The sequence below is a fragment of the Lynx rufus genome, unplaced genomic scaffold (assembly GCF_022079265.1).
Source record: "Lynx rufus isolate CCGP_SWC_20201006 ecotype Redwood Valley unplaced genomic scaffold, mLynRuf1.p SCAF_72, whole genome shotgun sequence".
In the NCBI taxonomy this organism is placed as follows: domain Eukaryota; kingdom Metazoa; phylum Chordata; class Mammalia; order Carnivora; family Felidae; genus Lynx; species Lynx rufus.
The window spans coordinates 16,578-39,989 of record NW_025814892.1 but is presented as its reverse complement, the minus strand read 5'-3'; the positions used below and the strand labels follow the sequence as shown (position 1 = coordinate 39,989).

Here is a 23,412-nt window from a genome sequence, read left to right as displayed (position 1 = left end):
CTCCCTCTCGCTCTCTCTTGCTCGCTCTCTCTCTGCCTCTCTCTCACGTGCGCGCTCTCTGACCCTACCTCCTTCTTCATCCCTCTCTCTCCTTCCCTCTCTCCCACTTCTCTCTCTCCCACTTCTCTCTCTCTCGCTCTCGCTCTCTGTCCCTCCCTCCCTCTTCCTCCCTACCTCTCCCTCCCTCTCTCCCACTTCTCTCTCTCTCTCTGTCTCTCTCTCCCTCCCTCTCTCTTTCTCCTTTTCTTCCGCAGAGAGCATATCCAGCACGACCGCGGGTGCCCCTGCCTCCTTCGGGTCCAGGAGAGGTCTGTCCCATGTGCTGGAGGTCAGGGAAGGCCCCGCACGGTCCCCGCGGAACCCGCTGAGGCCTGCCTCACGGCCTGGGAGGTGGCCGGCTCCCAAGGACGCCCCGTGTGTGGACGGGAATGTGTGTGCGCCAGCTGTGCTGGGCCGCGCTCTATTTATGTCCCGGAGATTAAACTTGTGAATCTCGCGTGTCCGCACGCGGCTGTTTTCTCTCTCCCTGTCCGTCCATCCGTCCGTCCCGGCTGCTTCTCAGCGGCGCCTGGGGGCACAGAGGTCAGCCTGCGTCCCTGCCGGGCGGCCGCCCACGTGACACTCCGGGTCGAGTCGCGGGGGGCCTCCGTGACGGCCCCTGTGCGCTGTGGTGTGGTGCCGACGCGGGACGTCCCCGCGGGGCCGTGCCGACGGCAGAATCGCAGCCACCGTGGCCCGCGTTCCCACACTTCAAGTCGCGTGCAGCCTGGGCCCTTACGTCGTGCGTGCACCTCTGTTTTATTTAACGTTTACTTATCTTTGAGAGAGCGCGACAGATCACCAGCAGGGGAGGGGCAGACGGACAGGGAGACACAGAATCCCAAGCAGGCTCCAGGCTCTGAAGGCCCAGCACGGAGCCCGACGCGGGGCTCGAACTCACGGACCGCCAGACCGTGACCCGAGCCGAAGTTGCAGGCCTCACCGACTGAGCCACCCAGGTGCCCCCCCAAAATTTTTTCTTTAATGTTTATTTAGTTTTTGAGAGAGAGAGAGAGAGAGCGCAAGTGGCACAGGGGCAGACAGACACAGAATCGGAAGCAGGCTCCAGGCTGCGAGTGGTCAGCACAGAGCCCCACGCGGGGCTCGAACTCACGGACCGCCAGACCGTGACCCGAGCCGAAGTCGGAGGCCTGACCGACTGGGCCACCCCGGCCCCCTTACGCGCGTCTCTTCTAAACACATGCTGTTTTTTAGGTGCGCCTGGGTGGCTCCTTCAGTTGGGCGTCCCTCTCACGGTTTAGGCTCAGGTCGTGACCACACAGGTCGTGAGTTTGTGCCCCTGCATTGGGCTCACTGCTGACCGTGCACAGCCTGCTGGGGATTCCCTCCCTCCCTCTCTCTCTGTCTCTCTGTCTCTCTGTCTCTCTGTCTCTCTCTGCCCCTCCCCTGCTTGCGTGCTCTCTCAAAATAAATAAGGGGACTATGGTACTCCTGGGTGGCTCAGTCGGTTGAGCCTCTCACTTTGACTCAGGTTCTGATCTCGCGGCTCCGTGAGTTCAAGCCCCGCGTTGGGCTCTGTGCGGACAGCTCGGAGCCTGGAGCCTGCTTCGGATTCTGTGTCTCCCTCCCTCTCTGACCCTCCCCTGCTCACAACTCTGTCTCTCTCCCTCTCTGCCTCCCTCTCTGTTTCTCCTAACATACACGTTAAAGAAATCCTAATAAGTAAATTTTAGATAAAGAGATACTTTCTTTGATTTATCCTCCGTGGAATATCTTGTGTCTGCTTCTTCTCGCCCTTTCGTTTGTCTCTGCGTTCGCCGCGGACCCTGCCCCCCGCTTGTGCTACAACTGTCACCTGCCTCAGTTTCGCAGGCGCAGAAGTGGCTGAAGGCCTCCCTCTGTGTTTCTGCGCCGTGACTGCAGACGGCTCGTTCTCCTCGGCGCTTTGGGGAGGTGTGGAGTCCTGACGTGATGATGCGTTTCCCCCGGAACGATGCTGCTGCCTTCAGGCCCTGCCGGTCTGGCACGACTTTACGCTTTGCGCTTGGGGGCTGGGGGCTGGGGCTGGGGGCGGCAGGCCGAGCGCAAGGTCCCAGGGGAGGGTCCCCCAGGGCCAGCCCCCGGGGGGGCCCTCGATGTCTCGCAGGGGAGAAACGCAACGTGAGCCCCAGGACGCGAAGACGGTTTGCTGAGTAGCGTGGCTGGCGGAGAAGAGAGGACGGGGCGTCTGGGAAAGTCAGAGACGAGAGGAGGCGTGTGCTCGTGTCTTGGGACGGGGGTCCGTATTGGAACAGGGTCTCGGGGGGGGGGGGGTGCGGCACCAGGAAGCGGACGAGGGTCCCATCTGGGGCGAGTGTGCGGTGAATGCCGGCGTCCCTCCGTAAGTCACAGCCGGGGGTGCCGCCGTCCACGTGGGCCCAGCTTTGCTCAGAGCTAGACGTCCCGGCCGGGGTCTGGGGCCGGGGTGTTGGGTGTGCGTCAGGCGTCGGGGCCGAGGCCATCACGGCCAGAGCGATGCCCTTCCCTGCTTCCCCCTGGGACAGGGCGCAGCTCGTCTGCCCGTTCGTGGGCCAGGTGCGGGACGGGCGTGGACGGGGCCGGGGCCGGGCGGGAGGACGGAACAGCAGACGGCAGCACGTGGGAGGCCCCCTGGCCTCCCTGCTTGCAGACGACGTCAGTCAGCGTGGTTCGCCGACCGGAACCTCCCTCCCTCCTTTTGCCCCTCCTTCCCTCCCTCCTCCCCCTCCCTCCCCCTCTCCTTATCCCCTCCCTCCTCCCTCTCCCTCCCCCCTCCCTCCCCCTCTCCCTCCCCCCTCCTTATCCCCTCCCTCCTTCCCACCCTCCTCCCCCTCCCCCTCCCCCTCCCTCCCCCTCTCCTTATCCCCTCCCTCCTTCCCACCCTCCTCCCCCTCCCCCTCCCCCCTCCCCCCCTCCCTCCTCCCCTCCCTCCTCCCCCTCCCTCCTCCCTCTCCCTCCCCCTCTCCCTCCCCCCTCCCTTACCCCTCCCTCCTTCCCACCCTCCTCCCCCTCCCCCTCCCCCTCCCTCCCCCTCTCCTTATCCCCTCCCTCCTTCCCCTCCCTCCTTCCCCCTCCCTCCCCCTCTCCTTATTCCCTCGCTCCTTCCCTCCCTCCTTCCCCCTCCCTCCTTCCTTCCCCCCCCTCCCTCCTTTCCTCTCCTTCCTCCATCCTCCGTCCCTCCTTCCCCCTCCCTCCCTCCTTCCCCCTCCGTCCCTCCTCCCCCTCCCTCCCTCCTTCCCCCTCCCTCCCTCCTTCCCCCTCCCTCCTCCCCCTCGCCCTCCCTCTTTCTTTCCCTCTCCCCGCCCTCCCTCCCTCCTTCCCCCTCCCTCCCTCCTTCCCCCTCCCTCCTCCCCCTCCCCCTCCCCCCCCTCTCCTTATCCCCTCCCTCCTCCCTCTCCCTCCTTCCCCCTCTCTCCCCCTCTCCCTATCCCCTCCCTCCTTCCCCTCCCTCCTTCCCCCTCCCTCCCCCTCTCCTTATTCCCTCGCTCCTTCCCTCCCTCCTTCCCCTCCCTCTTCCTTCCCCCCCTCCCTCCTTTCCTCTCCTTCCTCCATCCTCCGTCCCTCCTTCCCCCTCCCTCCCTCCTTCCCCCTCCCTCCCTCCTTCCCCCTCCCTCCCTCCTTCCCCCTCCCTCCCTCCTTCCCCCTCCCTCCTCCCCCTCGCCCTCCCTCTTTCTTTCCCTCTCCCGCCTCCCTCCCTCCTTCCCCCTCCCTCCCTGCACCACACTCTCCAATGTTGTCCACCCCCCCCCCCAACCACAGCCTGCTTGCATGCACTGTGTCTGCAGCTCTGTGTAGAGGTTCAGGCTCCTGGAGCACTGAGCTGGCCTGTCCCGCCGTGCCAGCCCCCATGGTCCCCGGGCCCCCCCCCCCGTGACTGAACAGAGGACAAGTCTCAGGAACACGTGCATGTCTGGGACGTGAGGCTTCTGAGTGCTGAGGACTGGACAGAAGGGCCTAATGACAGGGACGGTCCTGATGTGTGACTGAGGGCACCGGACTGTCGCTGACGTGTGACTGAAGGCATGGGACCGTCCTGACGTGTGACTGAGGGGACACAGGGCTGTCCCTCACGTGTGACTGTCCCTGATGGGGTGACGGGGCTCATCCTGACGTGTGACCAAAGAGGACACAGACCGTCCCTGATGTGTGACAGAGAAGGAACACGGACTGTCCTGGCACGGGACCGGGGAGGACACAGAGCCATCCCTGACGAGTCACTGAGGAGGACACAGGACCGTCTGTGAGCTGTGACTGAGGAGGACAGAAACCATCCCAGAGGGGTTACTGGGGACAGCAGAGGACGGGGGCCGGACCGAGGGCGTGTCCATTGAGTAGGCAGAGCATGTTGAGCCACGACCGGGGCGGACAGGGGTGACCCGGACGACGGAGACCGTATTGGACCCTGACCCAGGAGGGCGGGGACCGTGTTGAGCCGTGACCGGGGAGGAGGGGGACACCAGGGAGGTGGTCGTTGAGCCGGGAGGAGGTCCCCGCCGGCGGAGAGAACGACCCCTGGGACGCGGCCCGGGACGTGCCCTGTGCTGTGCCTGCTGGCGCATCGCGTGGTTCACGCCCCGGCTCGTGTGGCCATGGGCGGCGGTGCGTGTGCAGTGCTCGGAGCGTGTGTGTGTCCGCCGCTGGCCGACGGGCTTGCGGCTTCTGGCGGGTCCCGCCGTGGGGCCTGTGCTTGTAGCTCCCTGCGTGGTGGGCTTGCCTGTCCTCCCAGCCGGGTTCCCCCCCTCCTCCCTGTGCCCCGAGCCTCCTGTCCTCCCAGCCGGCCTCCCTCCTCCTCCTCCCTGCCCCGAGCCTCCTGTCCTCCAAGCCAACCTTCCCCCCTCCTCCCTTGCCCTGAGCCTCCTGTCCTCCCAGCCGGCCCTCCCCCACCCCTCATCCCTGTGCCCTGAGCCTCCTGTCCTCGAAGCCGGCCTCCCCCGCCATCCCTGTGCCCCGAACCTCCTGTCCTCCCAGCCAGCTTCGCCCGCCTCCTCACTGCCCTAGCCTCCTGTCCTCCCAGCCAGGCTCCCTCTCCTCCTCCCTGTGCCCCGAGCCTCCTGTCCTCCCAGCCGGCCTCCCTCCTCCTCCTCCCTGCCCTGAGCCTCCTGTCCTCCCAGCCGGCCTCCCCCCGCCTCCCTCCCTGCCCCCCGAGCCACATGTCCTCACAGCTGGCCTCCCACCGCCATCCCTGTGCCCCGATCCTCCTGTCCTCCAAGCCAACCTCCCCCCCCTCCTCCCTTGCCCTGAGCCTCCTGTCCTCCCAGCCGCCTCCCCCCTCCTTCCTGTGCCCCAACCCTCCTGTCCTGGCAGCCAGCCTCCCCCACCCCTCCTCCCTGTGCCCCGAGCCTCCTGTCCTCCCAGCCGGGTTCCCCCCCTCCTCCCTGTGCCCGAACCTCCTGTCCTCCCAGCCAGCCTCCCCCACCCTCCTCCCTGCCCTGAGCCTCCTGTCCTCCCAGCCGGGCTCCCTCCCCTCCTCCCTGTGGCCCCAAGCCTCCTGTCCTCCCAGCCAGCCTCCCCCACCTCCTCCCTGCCCTGAGCCTCCTGTCCTCCCAGCCGGGCTCCCTCCCCTCCTCCCTGTGCCCCAAGCCTCCTGTCCTCCCAGCCGGCCTCCCTCCTCCTCCTCCCTGCCCTGAGCCTCCTGTCCTCCCAGCCGGCCTCCCCCGCCTCCTCCCTGCCCCCGAGCCACATGTCCTCACAGCTGGCCTCCCACCGCCATCCCTGTGCCCCGAGCCTCCTGTCCTCCAAGCCATCTCCCCCCCCCCCTCCCTTGCCCTGAGCCTCCTGTCCTCCCAGCCGGCCTCCCCCCTCCTTCCTGTGCCCCAACCCTCCTGTCCTGGCAGCCAGCCTCCCACACCCCTCCTCCCTGTGCCCCGAGCCTCCTGTCCTCCCAGCCGGGTTCCCCCCCTCCTCCCTGTGCCCCGAACCTCCTGTCCTCCCAGCCAGCCTCCCCCACCTCCTCCCTGCCCTGAGCCTCCTGTCCTCCCAGCCGGGCTCCCTCCCCTCCTCCCTGTGCCCCAAGCCTCCTGTTCTCGCACCGGCCTCCCCCCTCCTCCCTGTGCCCCGAGCCTCCTGTCCTTGCAGCCGGCCTCCCCACGCCATCCCTGTGCCCGAGCCTCCTGTCCTCCCACCCAGCCTCCCTCTTCCTCCTCCCTGTGCCCTGAGCCTCCTGTCCTCGAGCCGGCCTCCCCCTGCTCCTTCCTCCTCCTCCAGTTGGTGCCCTGCTGCCTGCAGTGCCTTCTCTCCTCACTCCCTTCCTCCCTCATTGCCTCCCCCCTTCTTGCCCACCTCCCTCACTGCCCCCCATGCCCTCCCCCTCACTGCCTCCCCCTGCCTGCCCTCCCCCTCACTACCTCCTGCTGCCTGCCCTCCCCTCTCATTGCCTCCCCCTGCCTGCCCTCCCCTTCACTACCTTCCCCTGCCTGCCCTCCCTCACTGCCCTCCCTCTCACTGCCTCCCGCTGCCTGCCCTCCCTCACTGCCCCCACACTGCCCTCCCTCTCAGTGCCTCCCCCTGCCTGCCCTCCCCCTCGCTGCCCCCCCTCACTACCTCCCCCTGTCTGCCCTCCCCCTCACTGCCCTCCCCCCTCACTGCCGTCCCCCCTCACTACCTCCCCCTGCCTGCCCTCCCCCAGTGCCCTCCCCCCTCACTGCCTCTCCCTGCCTGCCTTCCCCCTCACTCTCCTCCCCCCTCACTGCCTCCCCCTGCCTGCCCTCCCCCTCACTACCTCCCCCTGCCTGCTCTCCCCCTCACTGCCTCCCCCAGCCTACCGTCTCCCTCACTACCTTCCGCTGCCTGCCCTCCTCCCTCACTGCCCCCTCACCGCCCTCCCCCTCACTGCCTCCCCTGCCTGCCCTCCCCCTCACTGCCCTCCCCCCTCACTGCCTCCCCCTGCCTGCCCTCCCCCACTGCCCTCCCCCCTCACTGCCTCTCCCTGCCTGCCTTCCCCCTCACTCTCCTCCCCCCTCACTGCCTCCCCCTGCCTGCCCTCCCCCCCACTGCTGTCCCTCTCACTAACTCCCCCTGCCTGCCCTCCCCCCCACTGCTGTCCCTCTCACTACCTCCCCCTGCCTGCCCTCCCCCCTCACTGCCCTCCCCGCCGGGACACTGGTCTGCTCCTGCAGCAGCATCAGGTGGCCGCCTGGTGTCCCAGCTCCGCACAATGCGGAGTCTGGGCGAGACGCGCGCCCGCAGGTTGGACTGTGCTGCCTGGTCTCTGCCAGCCGGGGCGGCTGGAGGCGGGGTCGTCGGGGGTCGCGTGCGTCTGTCCGTCCGCAGCCTCGGGTGGGCGTGTGTGGTGGCAGAAGGTGCCACGCGCACTCTTCGTGACAGATGCCGTCGAGCGCTGCCGGGGGCCAGCGGCCCGCGGGGACAGGCAGCCGGCTTCATGAGTGCGGCCGCGAGGGCACCGTGACGCTCTCCTGCCTCGGCGTGCCCCACCCGGCTGGCGTGTGGCCCTAGGCCGACCCCGAGCACACGTGTCCTCGGCCGTCGACAGATCATGTCTGCTCGCGGGACTTGAAAACGCAGCCCCGTCTTGCATGCGAAGTGGCCACCGCAGCCGCCCCACCGGCCACCGGGCCCGTCACCCGGGATGCGCAGATGTCACCACGCTGAGACGCTACGTCAGATGTGGCGCCACCTCAGGTCTGCCCAGGGCGGCGGCTTTGGCTCTGCGATGACTCCTGTGCCCGTGACTTTCTGGCGACCAGGACCGTGGGGTTGAGGTTCTGTGTGAGAGGGACCCGCGTGTCGGGGTGGAGGGCGCGTCCTTGTACAGGAAGTGTGTGTGTGTGTGTGTGTGTGTGTGTGTGTGTGTGTGAGAGGGACCCGCGTGTCGGGGTGGAGGGCGCGTCCTTGTAAGAATGTGTGTGTGTGTGTGAGAGGGACCCGCGTGTCGGGGTGGAGGGCGCGTTCTTGTACAGGAAGTGTGTGTGTGTGTGTGTGTGTGTGTGTGTGTGAGAGGGACCCGCGTGTCGGGGTGGAGGGCGCGTCCTTGTAAGAATGTGTGTGTGTGTGTGTGTGTGTGTGTGTGTGTGTGTGTGTGTGTGAGGGACCCACGTGTCGGGGTGGAGGGCGCGTCCTTGTACAGGAAGCATGTGTGTGTCTGTGTGTGTGTGTGTGCGAGGGACCCGCGTGAAGGGGTGGAGGGCGCGTCCTTGTACAGGTAGCGTGTGTGTCTGTGTGTGTGGGACCCGCGTGTCGGGGTGGAGGGCGCGTCCTTGTAAGAATGTGTGTGTGAGGGACCCGCGTGTCGGGGTGGAGGGCGCGTCCTTGTACAGGAAGTGTGTGTGTGTGTGTGTGCGCGCGCGTGTGTGTGCGAGGGACCCGCGTGTCGGGGTGGAGCGCGCATCCTTGTACAGGAAGCGTGTGTGTGTCTATGTGTGTGGGACCCGCGTGTCGGGGTGGAGGGCACGTCCCTGTGCAGGAAGCATGTGTGTGGGAACAAGCGGTTACACGCATAAGCCGCACACGAAGTTCACCCTTTCCTGGATGCAGCTGTCTGGTCATCTGTGTCCACCTGGCTCATCCCTGGGGACGCGGGGATCGCGGGGCTGGCTCTGAACCCCTGGGGACTGCGGGGGGACCACAGAGTTGGTGCTGCCCCCCACCGTGGGCCTGCAGGCAGGGTCTTGCCAAGCATCCATGCCGGTCAGCCCGGGCCTCACCGGTTCCCGTCCTGGGGTCCTGAGGGGCCACCTGCAACGCAGGGCTGAAGGCGGCTACGTGGGGAGGACCTGTGGAGGACTGGCGCTCACTGTCGCGTCGTGTGACCCGTAGGGATTGTGTGCGGTCCTGTGTGCACGTCGGGTCCGAGGTGTGACCCACAGGGAGTGCATGCGGTCCTGTGTGCACGTCAGGTCCAGGTCTGTGTGACCTACAGGGAGTGTGTGTGGTCCTGTGTGCATGTTGGGTCTCAGGCTGTGTGACCCCCCGGGAGCATGTGCCATCCTGTGTGCATGTCAGGTCTGGGGCTGTGTGACCCCCTGGGAGCATGTGCCGTCCTGTGTGCACGTCGGGTCCGGGGCTGTGTGACCCACAGGGAGCACGTGCGGTCCTGTGTGCATGTCGGGTCCAGGACTGTGTGACCCACAGGGAGCGTGTGTGGTCCTGTGTGCACGTCGGGTCTGGGGCTGTGTGGCCCACAGGGAGCGCGTGCGGTCCTGTGTGCAAACTGAGTCCAGGTGTGTGTGACCCCCCGGGAGTGTGTGCCGTCCTGTGTGCATGTCGGGTCCGGGACTGTGTGACCCACAGGGAGTGTGTGTGGTCCTGCGTGCACATTGAATCCAGGTCTGTGTGACCCCCAGGAGCGTGTGCGGTCGTCTGTGCACGTCGGGTCTGTGGTGCTCGGTGCACTTCGTTAGAGCCACTGGCTCCGCTCGTCATGTTAGCTGAGGCCACGCACGTTTCCCGGTCCTCACGGGCTTGCCGTCTGCTTTGTCTCAGGTTCAGACGAAGAAGGAGGAGCCCCTGCCGCCCGCCAGCAGCGAAAGCATCCCCGCGTTCTACTTCCCTCGCGGCCGTCCCCGGGACACCGTGAACGTAGACGCGGTCATCGCCAAGATCGAGCGGACTTTCGCCCAGTTCCCGCACGAGAGGGCCACCGTGGAGGACATGGGCCGCGTGGCCAAGGTGGGTGCCCCTGCGTGAGAGCGGCACACGTTCCTCAGCCCCTCCACGGGCTCGCGGCTCGGGGTCCTGCTTACGCACGTCGTCGGAACGGTAGTCCCGGACGCGGGAGAACCCAGGTGTGTGTGGATGCCCTCCCGGGGTCAGCGGGTGTGAACGTGTGCACGTCTTAGGGATCCAGCGCCTAGAGGCCCTGCGCACGCCTTCCCCGGCCCCTCCGACCCCGCGTCTCTCCCTGTCCAGGGTGCCGTTCCTGTGAGCAGGTGGCACCGGCCCACGGTCCACGCTTGCACCCCGTGGAGTGAGGTGGTGGCTCGGCCGAGCTGCTGCCGCCTTGTGTGCGCTTCGCGGCCCCGTGTGTCCGCACACGGTGCGTTCCAGGAGCGTTGATGCGTGCAGACGTGACCCGGCCGGGTCCAGGGTCGCCGCACACCCTACACCTCTCTCCCGGACTTGCGTGGCTGGGGTCACGTGGGAACGCCGCCCGATGCTTGTGGAGCCACGAAACCTCTCCCGGACCGCCTGCACGGTTTCGTGGCACCCAGCGGTGTGTGCGGTTCCCGTGCCGCTGCTCCCGTGCCAGTGTGAGCCGTCTCTCTGATCGCAGACGTGCGTGTGCTGGGGCCTCGTTGTGGGTCTGGCTTGCACTTTTCCCCGAGGACTGACGACCGCGACCCTGTTTCACGCGTGTGTTGGCCGTATGCACACCTCTGGACCCACGCGTGTCTACGGTCTTTGCCCCGTGTCTCAAGTGGTTGTCGTTTCAGCGTGAATATTAAGAGCCTCCGTGTCCAGACACGCGTCCCTCATCACTTACGTGGTGTAAACGTGTTTCCTCCTGTTCCCTCGCTGCATATTCCCCTCCTAGGTCATGTCCTGTGCCACACAGAAAGCCTTTCGTGTTGATGAATTTCATTTTATGTACTTTTTCCTTCATTGGTCGTGCTTTTTGGGTCCTAGCCAAGAATTTATTGCCAAATCTCAGTCGTGAAGGTTTTTTGTTTATATTCCTATGAGTGTTACAGTTTTACTTATGCATGTATCTTGAGTTTTGTATACAGTGATATCGGGGCACAACTTCATCTCTTTTTGTTTTTTTTTAATTTTATTTCTAAGTAACATCTACCCCCGGTGTGGGGCTCGAATGCACGACCCCGAGATCAAGAGTTCCACGGTGCACCGACTGAGCCAGCCGGGCACCCACAAACGTCTTCTCTGTGTGTGTCCAAATCCAGGGGTCCCTTCGCCACTGCTGGAGGAGACCCTTCCTTCCCCGTTGACTGGTCTCGTCTCCCTCATTGGAAATCAGTGCATCGTCACATGCGGGTTGATTAGCGGGCGCTGATCCTGTCCCGTGGCCCTGTGTTTCTGTTTTCGTGCCAGAACCACACTGTCTAGATTAGTTGCTTTGTAGTAGGTTTCTGAACAGGGCCGCATAGCACATCCGAGTCTTCGCGTTCAAGATGTTTCAGGCGGCGCGAGGCTCTGTGTGAATTTCAGGACCGGCCTCTCGGTTTCTACAAAGATGCCAGCAGGCATCTGACGAGGGTCACTGGGAATCTCTGCGTCGTCTCGGGAAGTGTTGGCGCTCCGGTCTACGAACAGGGGTTGTCTCTCTGTTCATTTACATCTTTACCTTTTTTTAGAAACGTTTGGTGGTTTTCAAGTGTCCCTTGCACATCTGTTATCACATTTCTTCTGGAGCACGTTACTGTTTTTGATACTTGTATGACTGGAATTGTTTTCTAAGTGTTCACGTTGTTCGTTGCAAGTGTGTAGAAATGGAGTTGATTACTGTGCATCGATCTTGTGTCCCGCACCCTTAGAGACTCGCGGATTAGTTCCAGTGCTGCTTTGGCATAGTCACCAGGGTTTCACGTACGCACGATCGCGCCCTTCACACGTACCAGTAGTTTGACTTCTTCCTTCCCCGTGTGGATGTGGCCCGCTTCTTCACCGTGTCCGACTGCTGTGCGAGCGCGTCCCGTGTGGCACCAGAGACCAGCGGAATCGTGGGCAGTCCTCTTGGTTTAGAGGGGCAAATATCTGCTCTTCCAGCAGCATCAGGCCCGACTTTGGTCGTGGGGTTCTCACAGGTACCGCTGTCAGGCTGAGGATGTTTCTTGCCACCACTGGTGTCTGGTGTTTATTTGGAAAGGATGTTGAATTCCTCACATGCATTTTCTGAATGTGCTAAGACGGTTTTTGTGCTGAGACCGTGTATTCCGTGAGCTGATTTTTAACCAACCTTGCATTCCTGGGGTGCTTCCCACTCGGTCTGGGTGCATAGTCCTCTTTATACGTTGCTGGATTCTGTTTGCTCGTATTTTGTCGTTGATCTTAGTTTATTTATATTCGTAGGTGGTCCTGTTTGTACTTTTCTCGTGATTCCTTTGTGTGGTTTCGACGTTCGGGTTACACTTGTGTTAGAGGATCAGTTGGGGATTGGCTTTTTATATTTTTTAAACTAAATTTTTTTTTTAAGTTTACTTTGAGAGAGACAGAACGTGAGTCGGGGAGGGGTAGAGAGAGAGAGAATCCTGAGCAGGCTCCACACTGTCAGCACGGGACCCGACATGGGACTTGAACTCTCGAAAGAGCGAGGTCATGACCTGAGGCGATTGACTTCTTAAAACATTGGTAAAAGCATGTTCTTCTGAGGTCCAGACCAAAGAGCCAGCCGTATTCAGGGAGGTACAGATTCTGTCCACGCGTCTTCACCTCTGTGGTCTTCCTGCACCCAGAACGAGCAGTGTTCACGGCGTTGGTTTACCTGCTGCTTGTTTCGTGTTCCGATGTTCAGCACGTCTATACGCCTAGACGCGCGTGCCGTGAAAGACGTACGTACGTGAGAAAGTTCACACGTGTCTAATTTCATACCTTTCTCAGGTACACAGCACGGTGTTGTGCACGAGGGTGTTTCCTCGCCGAACGTTGTGTTGGCGCTCGCGGCTCGTCCGTCCAGGCGGTTCTCGCTCTGCCCGTAGCGTGGGACCACGGACATCCCCGACCGTGTGAGCCAAAGCCAGGCAGTGCCGTCCGGCGGAAGTGACACTGGGACCGTTAAGACCCGTCTGTCAAGGCGTGGAAACCTCGCTTACGGGGCGCCGTAAGCGTGTTGGGAAACGGAGACGATCGCGAGACCACTACTCTGTGTCCCGGGACTGAACACGTTAGAAACGCTGTGAACGCCGAAGTGTTTAATTGGCTGGCAGAACCCTAACGAGCGCCCTCGAGCACGGCGCGTCCCCGTGTCACATGGCGTGTGGTGCAGAGTGAGCGCCTCGTCTCTGCCTCGGCCCGTTGTCCCGCCTGACTCCACTCTGCTTCCAACATCGAAGCTTTGCGCTTCCCACGTCGTGAAACCTCTGAGACTTCCCTTCACGCGGAGTCGGTCTCTGGGGCGTGTCCGAGTTTTCCGAGCAGGCTCGCCTGCGTCGATCGCCGGCCCTCGCCGAGCTCCCCGGCTGCACGCCAGGGCTCCTCGCCCCGCGGCAGTGGCCGGGCGACTGCGGTCAGCGTCTCTGCCGGGGTCCGTCCCGTCCCGCCCGAGCCCCGCACGCCCCGTCCCCTTCCTTCCGGAATTCGGCGAACAAGCCGCCTGATCCGTGGCTGCGGCAGGAGCCTGTGTGAACGTGTGTGTGAGTCGCTGGGCTGGACTCGAGCTGAGCCCTCTCGGCCCGCTGGCTGGTGAAGAAGTCGGTTTCGGTGGTAAGAAGCAGACCTTCATGTCGTCCCCGGAGCCCCCGCGGGAAGCAGGGGGGCCTGGCGCGATGCCCTGGACTTGGTGCCCCGCGAGGACTGCGCCCCTTCTTCCTGCACACGCGTAGCACTCAGCCGCGGGCACGAGCCGCCGTCTGCGTTCATCGGCCCCCTCGTCGCAGGGACACACACAGGGGCCGCTGGCCGTCGCGGTGACCCTGCGACGGGCACCACGTGTGCGCGTCATTTCACGTCGTCCGTGTGCTTGGGACAATCAGGGGTGAGCAGGCCAGGCTGCAGACGCGTGTTGTCACCAGACTCGGGTGGCGGATGTCTGACGCCTGACATCGGATGCGCAGGAAGTGGCGTTGCGGGGCCCGGCTGGCATGCGTGTCTCCTGACTCGCGGACGTTTTGTCTGGGGCGCTTCAGCGACGGCGGTTCGGCGAGACGTGCGCGTGGTCCCCCCTTGTGTGGTGGGTCTGGCCCCATTTGGGGTTCGTGGGTCTCCGCCTTGACAGGTGTCCTCCTTCCGTCGTCACGCCCCTCGCTGCCTCCTCTGGACCATGTGGGAACCCGGGGTCGTGTGTCCCCTCGCATGGCCCAGAGCCCGTCCTCGAGGGCACAGGCTTTACGTGAGAGCGTCATTCTCTCCTAGTGTCTCGTAGGCAGCATCAGTCTGTGCATGGTCTTGATTTCTGGACTCGGTTCTCCTCATGCGTGCTGTGTCTGCGGTGCTCCCTTGTGTAGCGCGTGCATCTGTCGCTTCAAAGCTTTTCTCATCTCGTTTCGTTTTTTAGAGTCTTGATCGAGTCGGCACGTGTGAGCCTTTGCTCTGGGCTGTTCGTTTCTGCTTCCTTTCCTGACTGGGAGACGAACTTATGGTTTCCCGTGAATGTCCACCAGCCTCCTGGATGACTGCTTTGTGTTTTCATGTCCTCTTTGCTCCCTTCTTCCAGAATAAACCTGGGTTTGTGTGCGTGCACGCATGCGTGTGCAAGACGTGGGCACACGTCTGCACGTGTCAGGGAGCAGACACTCAGAGCTGAGCTGCGGGTGACCGATTTGACCAGAAACGGCGTCAGCACTGTGCACAGTGGCGGTTCACGGCGCGTCTCCGGCCACGGTGCTCGAGCGCCAGCTCTCCCGTGACCCCCGCCAGCGCTTGCCTTCCTCACTTCCTATTTTCAGCCGTTGTGGTGCGTGTGCGCGTGAACTTGCCGGAGCTCTATTTTCATTTCCTCATGATTACGTTGAAAACCTTCTCTTGCGTCTATCTGTGTCAGCGCACCGTCGTTTCCCTGCTTGGCGGTTTCCTGGAGGTGTAACTGAGCGCCCGACGCGGCTCATGCGCCCTGCACACGGTCTGAGGAGCTTTGACACGCGTGTATCCACCCAGGCGCACCTGAAAAACAGCATGACCTTGTTTCCGGGCCCCAGTCCCATGCGAGCGGCCCCACCCCGTGACATAATGACGCCCGAGGGCCCACCCGCTCACAGCCCTGCCCTGGGGCTCATGCATCCGCGTAGGAATTCTGGGCACACGCACGTTCCCAGCTCAGCACCGTTGTGATGGGTGTGTAGGCAGGGCTCACGGTTGGCCGCTTAACGGTTTCCTCTTGACTGACGGTTGGCCGCTTAACGGTTTCCTCTTGACTGACGGCAGCCGTCATCTTACCTCGCGTTCCTTTCTAAACTGTGCATCCCTGACGACATCCCTGCTCGTGTTATTCGTGCATCTTAACTGGGCCGTCCTCTTCCCATGGAGTCGTGCAGTGTCATGGACCGTGTGGACGCGGGCGCTCGGGACTGGGCCGTCCTCTTCCTGTGGAGTCACGCGGTGTCATGGACAGCGTGGACGCGGGCGCTCGGGACTGGGCCGTCCTCTTCCCGTGGAGTCACGCGGTGTCATGGACGGCGTGGACGCGGGCGCTCGGGACTGCGCCGTCCTCTTCCCACGGAGTCGCACAGTGTCATAGATGGCGTGGACGTGGGCACTCGGGACCAGGCCGTCCTCTTCCCGTGGAGTTGCGCAGTGTCATGGACAGTGTGGACGCGGGCGCTCGGGACTGGGCCGTCCTCTTCCTGTGGAGTCACGCGGTGTCATGGACGGCATGGACACGGGCGCTCGGGACTGGGCCGTCCTCTTCCCGTGGAGTCGTGCGGTGTCATGGACAGCGTGGACGCGGGCACTCGGGACTGCGCCGTCCTCTTCCCACGGAGTCGCACAGTGTCATAGATGGCGTGGACGTGGGCACTCGGGACCGGGCCGTCCTCTTCCCGTGGAGTTGCGCAGTGTCATGGACAGCATGGACATGGGCACTTGGGACTGGGTCGTCCTCATCACGCTGTGTTATAGACAGCATGGATGTGGGCACTTGGGACTGGGCTGTCCTCTTCCCACGGAGTCGCACGGTGTCGTGGACGGCGTAGTTCTAGGCTCCCGGTCGGGTGGGTGTGTGGAAGCGGTGAGCCCGCCCATCCCGTGCCGGTGTGGGCTGTGGTCTCTGTGATGCAGGGTGCTGGGGGCAGGTCCCTACAGACTCCCCCCACCCCCGCCGTCACTCAGGGGGCCCCCGTCTGTCCGTCCGTGCCCCCGGCCTTCACCGTGCACGGTCGTGACGTGGCGCTGACGTCTGGGCAGCGCTGTCCTGCACGTGTTGATGTGCTGGTGCGGCTCTTTCTTCGTCTGTAGCCATGGACTCGGACCGGTGGCCATCCCACGGTGGCAGCAGCCGTGATAAACCCCGGTTCATCAAAAACGCCATCGTCTCCGCTTTACGTGCCCTTGGGTTCCGGCTTCTAGTGGCTCGCGGGGGCTTAAATCTCATCTCGGTTCACAACTGGGGTCTCCCGCCGTCCGTCCCTGGAATTTGTGGTGTGCTTTGCTGTCGGGCCGGCCTCATCCACTTTCTCGGGAAGCGCTCCTTACCAGTCTGTGTTCCGGAACTGTGTGTTTGGAATCAGTTTCGCTCCCTGAATATTCTGCACGGGACCCACTTGGGGTCACCCTTGTTTCTTTCTGGAAAGGTTACGTTGAATTCCTCACCACAGTTTCCTTCCTCTGTGTGCTTAGTAGACCGAGGACGTTGACATGTCCTCACGTGAGACTTGAGGGCGTGCGTCCCACGTGTCCGTGCAGGCGCGTCAGGTGCTAAGCTGGCTGGGCTGAGACCCAGCGTGTCAGAAGCCGTAGTGAGGCCGCCCTGGCACGTGCAGTCCAGCGCGTGTGTCTCCCGTGTGCGTGCTGAACCACGTCGCCCACACGGCCTGGTTTTCCTGATCTTTTCCCAGGACCCCCATTCCGCTTCTGGGGTTGTTTTTGTGGCCACGTTCGGCCACACTGGCTTCCGGCCTTCTCGGGATGGCTCCCTGCCTTCGGCTCCCTCCGGGATCGCCGTGTTCTCGCCGCTTCGTGCACGAGGCTGCTCCGGCCTGCCGTGGCCGTACCGACGTTCGTGTGCGGTGCTGTGAGCTTCCTCGTAGACACGGCTTTACAGGCGTCTCGCGCATCAGTGTGCCGTGCGTCTCTTTCTTTCTCATCCGGCATTAACTAGCTTGCGCTGTGTTTTCCAGTCCGTTGAGGGGCCCAGGTCCCCAGGGCCGCCCACTTCACCCGCCCGGCACAGATCCCAGGTTGTCTCCTCTGCGCTGAGCAGCAGACCCGGGGGTTCCCACGGCCCCTCCCTGTGGGAGGGTGAAGCTGCGCAGACAGAGGAAGCGGCCCAGCGGGTGAGCGCTGGGAGCCCCCATGCCCGCGTGTCTTCACCACCCAGCAGCTGCCCAGCCGTCACCTTCCCTTTCACGGAGGCTTCCGGCATCGCTGGGACGCATCCCTGCCCCCGCGTCCGGGCGCGCTCCTCCCCAGAGGATGGCATGGGGCCGAACGGCCCAGGTGTCTCATGTTGGCTCAGCCTTCCTGCTGTCCGGCCCCCCCGGGGCCACCCAGGGCCACCTGCAAACAACAGGCACGCCCGTCGGCCGGGACGCCCCAAGGCACGTAGGAGCGGTGCGTCAGCAGCGACAGCCAAGCACGCGGCGTCGGCGTGGACGGTGCACCTGGCACCCTGTCCTGTGGGGATTGACCGAGGTTCCGGACGCGCTGTGCCGGGAGCCGGGGCGCAGACCGCTCCTGGTCCGTGACTTCACGCTCGCCCCAGCAGGGCCGTGTCTCACAAGCAGGATGCTGAGCGGAAGCCAGGCCGGAAGGCCACAGGTGGCGTGGTCCCATGTCTGGCACGTTCCACGAAGGGGACGCAGAGCGGGGCTGGCTGGGTGTGGGCGGGGTACGCCACGTTGGCCACGGCCCGGCTCTTCGGGCTGCGGGGACAGACACGTGACCGGCCACCTGCGTGCACCCTACCACGGTGAATCTTCACGCGCGAATGTTGTACGGAGCTGATAAGAAGCACAGGTCTCCTTACGTGACGCGTTGTCTTCTTTGGACTCGTTCATAAGCTGGTTTTCTGTTGGTGGCGTCGTAGAGGTGAAGGCTGCCGTTCGTTTCAGAAAGTTAACAGAGCGTCCTGAGGGGCGGTGTCGGCCGCGGCCAGCGCCTGAGGGCCAGCCTTCTGGCTGCGGGGCTGGTTGGCAGCAGGACAGGCCGGCACGACCTGGGAACGCGTGCGCGGAGGGCCCCCCTCACGGGAGAGCGCAGAGCTTCGTGGGCGCACACCGCCTCGGGACGGCCTCACGGAGCCGGGAGAAGCCTCGGGGCCGTCAGCCCCGGTCCCGAATGCCGCGAATGTCCCCACATCCGCGTGGCCACCACCCAGAGCGAGCCTCCACATGTTCCTGGCACCACGGACAGTTCCCTCCGGCCGCTCCCTGTCAGCCCTCCAGCCCTCTTCTGGACGGTGTCCTCCATCACCTGTCGTGACTCGGGCGGCCCTGCGTCCCCTCCGTGCGATGTCGCCTCCGTGCGAGGTCGCCTCCGTGCGATGTCGCCTCCGTGCGAGGTCGCCTCCGTGCGAGGTCGCCTCCGTGCGAGGTCGCCTCCGTGCGATGTCGCCTCCGTGTGACGTCGCCTCTGTGCGACGTCACCTCCGTGCGACGTCACCTCCGTGCGATGCCTCGACACCTGCACCAGGCAGTGTTGGCTCGGGGTACCCAAAACCCATCACCCAAAAGTGTGGTCCCCGCGCTCTCCTCCGCGATCCGGCTCCAAGGCAGCACCCCCAAGGGGGTGGGTGGGCACAGCGTTCGTGCAGGGCCCTGCTCGCAGACACGTGGCCGCTTCCGTGCGGGCCGCCCTGATTCCTCCTCGCACGCTTCCTGGCGTCTGCGTCACGAGTCCTGAGGTGGAGCGCGTGTTCGCAGGCGCACGGGCGTGTGTGCGTCCCGTTCTCAGAGTGACTGCTTGTTCGGGCTGACGCACTGCCACGGCGGCCTTTGGCCCCTCGACTGGCCCTTCCGGAACATGCCGCCCGTGGCTCTGGTCAGACGCTCACGTGGCCGCCAGTGGGTTCCGTTCCCTCGTTCGACGGCATCTCCCGGCAGACGGTGCTGACGTGAAGCTGACGCGGGCCTCCCTCCGGGGCTGAGGGTGCTCCGCGTCCCGCTTGGGGAGTCTGTCTTCGCGGCCCTGGAGCCAGGCTGATCCGCTCGTCACGTGTTCCCGCGGAGAGTTTGCGGCCTTGGCGGTCCCGTTCCGGACGGGGACCCGTCGCGCACTGCTCGTGGCGCAGCTGAGGGCGGCTTTCCCGGTGGCGCGGCACTCCTGTTGGAGCCCACTCGTTGCCCCCGAACCGCGGGATCCGTTGCCGGGTCCGATCTGCTCCCCACCCTGTTCCCTGCGGCCGGCGGGTCCCTCTTGGCCCAGATGCGCCCGGGTCACGCACGTCACTCAGCAGTAAGCCTGCAGAGCCCTCCGTGTCCCCGCAGCACCTTCGAAGCAGCTTCCCTGTCCCACAGACACCCGCTGGTGCTTGCTGGCCTCGCGTCGAGCCCGTGGGTCGCTCGTTCCGGGAACCGGCGTCGGCTCGTCCACTGCGGGAGCCCGGCACGGGGTCCTCGGTGTCCCGGCAAAGATCCGTGCCCGGCTCTGTGGACACGTGACGCCGTGTGGGGTGCGCGCTTGATGGGTTTCTGGACACGTTTCGCACACAGCGCTGCGGACGAGTTCGTTTTCCGGTTGTTGCCAGCGTGTGGGCGCAGAACGGCCTCACAGACACGGTGCTTGCGCCTGGCGACGTGGCTACGCTTCCTCCCGGGCGCGTCCTCACTGCCCTCCGAGTCCCTCCGCGTTCCCGCATGCCCTGCCACACGTTTGTGACTTCCACACTCTCGGGCCCTCCTGTGCGGCCTGTCTTCTCCGGCCGCAGCGCCTGGCCGGGCCGGCCTGCAGCACTGGTGCCCTGGCTTGGGTCCCGGCTCAGGCACGGGGCCTGCACGCGTCACCCTGGCACGTGACATGAGCCGCGGGCCTTGTGTGGATTCCCTTCATCGCGGTAAGTGTTCCCGTGGCAGGTGGCTGGCCCAGGCTGTGGCGTGCGTGACTCCTGGTCTCGGGGCTGTGCGTTCGCGCCCCACACTGGGGGTAGACATTACAAAAAAACATTAAAGGAAGAAGGTACGTCACTGTTCTTAGTTTCTCTGTGTGCTGTTTGTTCATCGCTGTTTGTTTAATGGCTGAGTTCAATCGGTTCACGATGCGTTTTCTGTGGCATTTCTGCATTACTGATCGCGATGGATAACCAGCTCCTAATTCTCCTTGCGTTCCTGACACATGTCAGTATGTGTGCAGCCTTCGTAATGAGAATTACCCAATGCCCCTTACTTTCAGTCTCTGGAAGAGTTTGTGTGCGGTCCGTGTGATTTCTTCCATAAATATTTGAACAAGCTCGTTGGCGGACTTTTGGGGCCCGGACTTTTCTTTGTGGGAAAGTTTGGAGTTAAGGCTTGTTGTTTTGCAGGTGCATAGAACTGTTCAGACCTTTTCTTGTGTCCATTTGGTTAGACCCCTGGATCCGGGAGTCTGTGCGTGTCCCCAAAGCTGTGGCACGTGTTGGCGTGAAGTCATTGGTGTCACGCGCTTCCTGCCTTTCTGTCGTGTGTGGGAACTGCCGTGACAGCGGACATTCGTAACTTGTGTTTTCTTTAGTTCTTGACGAGTATTTCTGAGGGGCGTTACGGTCTTTTTTAGATCTTCAAAGAACGGACTTTCGGTTTTGCTGATTTTCCGTATTAAGATATTTGCTCTCTTTCATCTTCATCTCTGCCTGTTCTGTGTTTCTTCTTTTGTTTGCTTTTTTGCAACGGGAGCGTAGATTGCCGGCGTTCAGCCTTCTGTGCTGCTACGCGGGCCGAACGCCCCTGTCAGTGCTCGTTTGGTGAATCCGATGGACGGCGTTTTCACTGTTGCATTTCGGAGCCCTTCCTAATTTATGCTGTCTGTCGTATCGTCCGTGTTTATCATGAGGTGTTTCTAGACGTGCAGAGTTTGGGCACCTGCTGGTTGCCTGCCGGTAGACTGTGTGCTGGTCAGGGGGTGGTCCGTTCCCCGTCCTCGAGCTGCCTTCCCGTCACCCGATGTGACAGATGCTGTCCCTGGTGCACGGGGAAGACGCACGCTGTGTGTTTCACGGCTCACTGGAGCTCGTGTGTGCGGGGCTCATGGGCTTCCAGAGGGGTCTTGGCGCAGCAGAAGTTGTCTGCGGCGTCCCCGTGGGAGCGCGGGGTGTGGTGGCCGCGCCGCGGTGGGGGCCCGGGAGGCGCTGACCGCCCGCTTGTGCCCCCGTCCCGTAGGCCTGTGGCTGCCCGCTGTACTGGAAGGGACCGCTCTTCTGCAGTGCCGGGGGAGAGCGCACGGGCTCCGTGTCCGTGCACAAGTTCGTCGCCATGTGGAGAAAGTGAGTCCCAGGCGGGAGCGCCGGGGGCGGGTGTCGGGAGAGGGGACGTCACGGGCCCGGGCTCCTGCGGCCGAGATGGCGAGAGCAGGGGGCTGGCCTCCAGGGTGGGGGGCCCAGCGTCCGTCCGCCGCCCGCGTCTGGGAGGGGCCTCGTGGACGTGGCGTGGGGGGACCGCCGGCATGTCCTCTGTCGCTGCAGGATCCTCCAGAACTGCCACGACGACGCAGCCAAGTTCGTCCACCTGCTCATGAATCCCGGCTGTAACTACCTGGTGCAGGAGGACTTCGTCCCCTTCCTACAGGTGCGCCCACGTCTGCGCCGCAGGCACCTTCTCCCCTCCTCACGGCTCTGCCCCTGCCTCCGCGCTGCGTGCCAGCTGCGAGACGGGGCTCCCTTTCCTCAGGGTAGCGCGTTCCACACACACGGCTCGGGGACCCGCCCCTTCGAGCCCGCGTCGCTGGCGGGACCGCGCGTGCGCTGCGCGGTGCGAGCGTGTGTGAGTGGCGGGGCCGTGGAGGGGGGACTCCGGCCCCTGGCGGGCTCCCCTGCGGCGTAGGCACAGGCTGTGGCGTTCCAGAACGTCCTCGCACGCAGCGCTCCGCTCCCCTCCCCTCCACGCCCGTGCGGGGCGTCGCGCAGCCTGAGCGCGGTCCTCGAGCATGGGCGGTTCTCGCGTTGCGGCATTTTCCACGCAGCCCTTCCCGGTAGCGCACTTATCCCCGCAGACGTGACCTGAAGGCTCCCGTGGGTGCCGCTCGGAAGTGAGGGTATCGCATGCGTGCCGCTGCGCGGGGGCCGTTCCGTGTTTGTCCCGTCGGGTCTCAGCTGCTGGGGACAGGTGCCGTGCGGGCTCCCGGGAACCGGCCGTGGTCTCCGAGCCCGTGGGTGAGGCAGCGACACGCTCACACCGCCGCCACGCCTGGCGGGCATCCGTGCAGAAGCCGTGGGGGCACGCGGCAGACGGGCTCCGGGGCTCGGCGGGCACGGTGCGCGTCCCCCACGTCCGTCTTGTCTCACGTGCGCAGGATGTGGTGAACACGCACCCGGGCTTGGCCTTCCTGAAGGAGGCGTCTGAGTTCCACTCCCGCTACATCACCACCGTGAGTACACAGACGCAGTCCGCTGCCCCCGGGTGCCCGGGCTGTGGCCCTTCCGACCCCGGGTCTCTCACCTGTGAATAAGGTGTTGGCACCATCTCCCCAGTGGGTCCCGGGCGAGGGGCACTGAGAGGCGGAGGTCCCGTCTGCGGGCACGGAGCACCACGAGCGCGGGAAGCGCCTCGCGGGTCTTGCCACACGTCCAGCAGTGAGACTCTAGCACGAGGGAGGGGGCGTCCCCGAGACCTGCCTGCTCTCCCTCCCTGGGCGGGAGAGGGCTGGGCTGGGGCCGCTGAGCCTGGGAGGACGTCTCAGCTCTGGGACGGCACTTACCTGCTCTTTGAAGCGTCGTGGCCAGGGGCCGGCCTGCCCGGGAGGCAGGGGACTCACTGCCCGGCCCTGTCCCCAGCCCCTGGGCACATGAGAGGGTGGCCTGGGACGAAGGGCCTGGCCCTCGCCCGCCCACCAGCCAGCACTCTCCTCCCGAGCGGGCTCCCCTCTCCCCGGTGCCTGAGCCCGGCGTGCAGGTGGGCTTTCTGGCCGGGTACACACGCGCGTTCTGTGACACAGGATGTGCACGAGAGGAGCTCTGTGTTTGCCTGGGGAGGCCACACGCCATCCTGTCCTGGTTCCCCTGTCACTGGCATTAGGGGTCATCGTGAAGGGAAGGTGACCGCAGTTGTGAGTGGCAACCAAGGACGCTGGGTGCCGAACACGCACAAGGCTTTGTATGTGCACCCTTCACGCACATTCTGTCCTCACGGGCAGGGACAGGTGAGGGATGTCTTGGGACAAAGGCAAGTGATAGGTGTCCTGGGACAAGGATAGGTGAGGACAGGTGAGGGATGTCTTGGGACGAGGACAGGTGACGACAGGTGGCGACAGGTGAGGGATGTCCTGGGACGAGGACAGGTGGCGACAGGTGAGGGATGTCCTGGGACGAGGACAGGTGAAGACAGGTGAGGGATGTCCTGGGACAAGGACAGGTAAGGGATGTCCTGGGGCGAGGACAGGTGAGGACAGGTGAGAGATGTCCTGGGACAAAGGCAGGTGACACATGTCCTGGGATGAGGACAGGTGAGGACACGTGAGGGATGTCCTGGGGCGAGGACAGGTGAGGGATGT

The 23,412-nt window shown here is 64.2% G+C and overlaps 1 protein-coding gene across 1 annotated transcript in view; it reads left to right on the top strand.

The window, feature by feature from the left end:
- Positions 1 to 2,514: 2,514 nt before the first annotated feature.
- The window catches only part of LOC124502874 (serine/threonine-protein phosphatase 2A regulatory subunit B'' subunit beta-like), a 34,148-nt gene continuing 13,250 nt past the window's right edge, over positions 2,515 to 23,412 (top strand). The window contains exons 1-5 of the mRNA XM_047067459.1: positions 2,515 to 2,673; positions 9,457 to 9,642; positions 21,087 to 21,190; positions 21,389 to 21,491; positions 22,216 to 22,290. Coding sequence (XP_046923415.1) covers positions 2,515 to 2,673; positions 9,457 to 9,642; positions 21,087 to 21,190; positions 21,389 to 21,491; positions 22,216 to 22,290 — 627 coding nt within the window. The remainder of the gene's footprint in view (positions 2,674 to 9,456; positions 9,643 to 21,086; positions 21,191 to 21,388; positions 21,492 to 22,215; positions 22,291 to 23,412) is intronic.